This window comes from Rhagoletis pomonella, unplaced genomic scaffold (genome assembly GCF_013731165.1).
Source record: "Rhagoletis pomonella isolate Grant_MI unplaced genomic scaffold, Rhpom_1.0 Rhpom_scaffold_00002, whole genome shotgun sequence".
Classification (NCBI taxonomy): Eukaryota; Metazoa; Arthropoda; class Insecta; order Diptera; family Tephritidae; genus Rhagoletis; species Rhagoletis pomonella.
The window spans coordinates 81,479,227-81,482,603 of NW_023458556.1; the positions used below are offsets into that span (position 1 = coordinate 81,479,227).

The 3,377-nt window shown below is 40.3% G+C and overlaps 1 protein-coding gene across 1 annotated transcript; it reads right to left on the minus strand.

The window, feature by feature from the left end:
- Positions 1–1,362: 1,362 nt before the first annotated feature.
- On the minus strand, positions 1,363–2,806 carry LOC118734111 (the record flags this gene model as incomplete). Its single annotated transcript, XM_036463823.1, is given in 1 exon segment — positions 1,363–2,806. A coding segment is annotated over 1 exon segment (1,381 nt), but the record flags the coding sequence as incomplete, so codon positions are not given.
- Positions 2,807–3,377: the final 571 nt, after the last annotated feature.

Genomic DNA, 3,377 nt, shown 5'->3' on the forward strand with positions numbered 1-3,377 from the left:
TCTTCTTGCACCTTTTCTTGAACGTACGGAGATACAGGGTATTGACGTTTCATAATCGGCTTTGCATTCGAAGTATCAATCACGTGTTCGATTTTGTGTGTTTTATTTAACGGACCAGACTTCGACGTATGATTAAAAAGACGCAAGACGGAATTTAAAATATCGCGCTGATTTTCAGTCAAAGTATGAGGCAAACTAACACTGGCAGTTTTCGGAGGAGTAACATCATTTTCGTCTTCAAGGATAGACACTTCATCCTTTTCAACTTCAACCGAAGCACATTGGAAATTGTAATTAAATTCGAGAAATTGTTCAGGAGTGATCATCGCTTCAGTATTAGGACTGGGTTTGGAATGAATAACCGCAGAATGCTTTCCGAGAGATTTAAGATACGCATTGACTTTCTCCCCATTTTGTCTTTGTTCGATAAAGAATGTTTTCAAGAAATTTTTACCCAAAATTGGAAAAGGCATTTTAATTGGCAATACTATCGCTGGAATCTTTCGAGTCAATTTACCAACCGTAAACGAGAGATTAACCGCCCCAAGGGGACGATACGACTGTTTGCCATCGGCTAGCCAAATGGTAGTTTGAACCGGAAACAAATCGCGCAGATTATTTTCCTTGAAAAATTCTTCGCTAATAACTGTGACTTCAGAACCCCCGTCAGTGAGAGCTGTAAAAGATTGGCCATTAATTTTGACTGTCATATAGTCCCGCTGATCGTTGCCCATCGGGTAAAATAAATTTTCGGAAGAAATCATAGCAATTTGAACATCCTCTTTTCTCGAGTTTTCAATTTCAGGTGTAATTATCATTGAAGTAGATTGATCTGAAGCACAAGCATTCGAAGAAGGAATAGTGGCATTAGAAGCATTAGGTTGGATTTGATTTGAATCTGCACCGCCACTTGGTACAGATTCTATCTCTCGTTTTTTGACTTTGAACAATTGCAGTTCGAGGCTTTGGTACCGGGCTTACCACAGCAATAACAGAATCTCGACGTTTTAGGGGCGGAGCATTTATTGTGATTGTGGCCCCACCGCCGGCAGTTAAAGCAGATGACTGGTTCATCGCCTTCGATTTGGTTTAGATCGAAAACTTTTTCTGCCTTGGTTCCAAAATCCGCTTCAGATTTCTTCGATGACAATACGGATTTGGATCTCGGGGTTTTCGATTCATATCTACGAGACATCTCCGCCACCTGTACCCTTTCAGAATCAGTAGACGAATAATCAGACTCATAATTAGCCATTGATTTTATTGCAGAGACATTGCGTCTATTCGGTTTTCCAAAAGACTCCGATGTCTTCAAAAAGGAATGAGGAGCAATTAAATGAGCAAACTCTCGCATTTCTCTCATGGTCTTTACACCTCGAGTGTCCATTGCTGTTTGGATCGAAGAAGGCAATGTTTTCATTACCACTCGTAATTGTTGAGGATCGGCAAAAGCATACGGAGAATTGTTCATTCGATATGCCAGATCATCGATGTGGGCTAACAATGATTGGGACTTAGGATCAAATTTGACTTCACCAACTTCAAACATTATATCCACCGGATCCCGTTTATCACTGAAACGTTGTCGAAATTTAATACGAAAGTCATTATACGAAATGAAGGTATGACGTTGATTGGTAAACCATTGACGGGCTACCCCACGAAACGATCTCAACAAATAGGACAAAAGGTCTTGATCGGGCACACGACAACAACCACGAAAAGTATCAACTGACGTAAGGAAATCTTCAACCGACATGTATTTATCGTTGATTCGAGTACCATCAAACGACATTCGTGAAAACCAGTTAGGTAAATCACGTAAGGCTTGATTTCTTTCCTTCCGTTGGCTACACGTTTCGCTTGCCAACTCATCTTCTTCGACATCTCCCCTTCGTGCGGGGAGGTCTAATATTTGGGGTTGGTTTCGAACAGAATCTTGAATCACCCCATTAGTATCGGCTGCACCTACGGCTCGATTGGGTAAATCATTGGAATTACTGGGCTGTGGCAAACCAGCAGGATGATCGGTTTCAACCCGACTCATTTGAAGGTTGACTAAAGTTTGCATTAAATGGGCTAAGTGACGCATTTCGAGAGCAAGATCAGAATTAGTCGTGCCAGAGGCGTCATCCGGAAGTTCCCTAGATCTTAAAGAATTTTTCGGACCACCACTAGCACCATTACCCCCATTCACTTCTTTCACCTCCTGTTCTTCTGATCGGCCGAAAACCTGTGGCTCTTTAGGGAGAGTTCCCGTAACTCGAGTTGCCCCATTATTATCCATTTGGACTTGATTAAGCATAGTTGAACTGTGTAATGGGGAATTTTGGTCCGTTAAGGACAGGTCCGGATTATTACTAAGAAGCAGATGAATTTGTTCGAGAAACTGGTTGGTGAGTATTTCTCGGCGGGTTTTTATTTGATCTTTCTCGGGCAAACGACGTACACGATAATAGAAATGCATATATCGATGGAGCTTGATTGCATTTGAAAGCGTTTGATGATTAGAAATTTCGCGAAAATGGTGTTCACACAAAGCCAGCTCGGCTGCAATATCCCTTGCTGGTGTTCCTAGATTAGCCGGACTATCGAGGAAACGAAAAATTTTTAGGTTTAATGCGCGAATCTGGGCGTCATCCCATGCGGCGGGTATAGGGAAAGCACGAACGTCAGCTTCATGATTTTTTTGTTCGTCAGTAAGTAACCCGACGTTAAGAGGCGGCAATTGTGGTTCCGACATTTTGTTCAATCACTCCTATAACTCACACAACCTCAACACTATTTAGCCCACACGACAACAATGCCCAGAATTTTTTTATTTTTTTTATTTTTATATTATTATTTTTTTTTTTTTTTTTTTTTTTTTTTTTTTTTTTTTTTTTTTTTTTGATTCCCTTTACTATTGCTATTGATTCTATTAGAGTTGCCTCAATATGGTTTCAATTTTCATGCATGCATATGCATATAACTATTATTTCACTTTTTGCTACTTAGAGGTTCCAAATCCAGACCACTTTATGTGTGTTCGGGAAGCCGGGCGACGCGGGATCGCTTTATTCGCAATTCGAAAAATACGTCGATCCGAACATCGATTTCATTCCTCGTTAGTTCTATCAAATATTCGCGTATTTCAGAAAAAAATCAAGATTTCACAGAGTTACGAGTAAAAGAGTCGAAAAAGGGTAATTAACTAGCAAAATTAAGATTAAACTTTACTAACACAGAATGCAGAAAGAATTCTGAATGTACTGGATCACGTGTGTCCAAATCGACCGACGAGTGAGGTTCGATGTGCCGTAATTGAGAAATCGTTGTAGGCTGTCGATTCAAATGAAATACCCACACGGATGACAATTTAATGTTATGCACAAAAA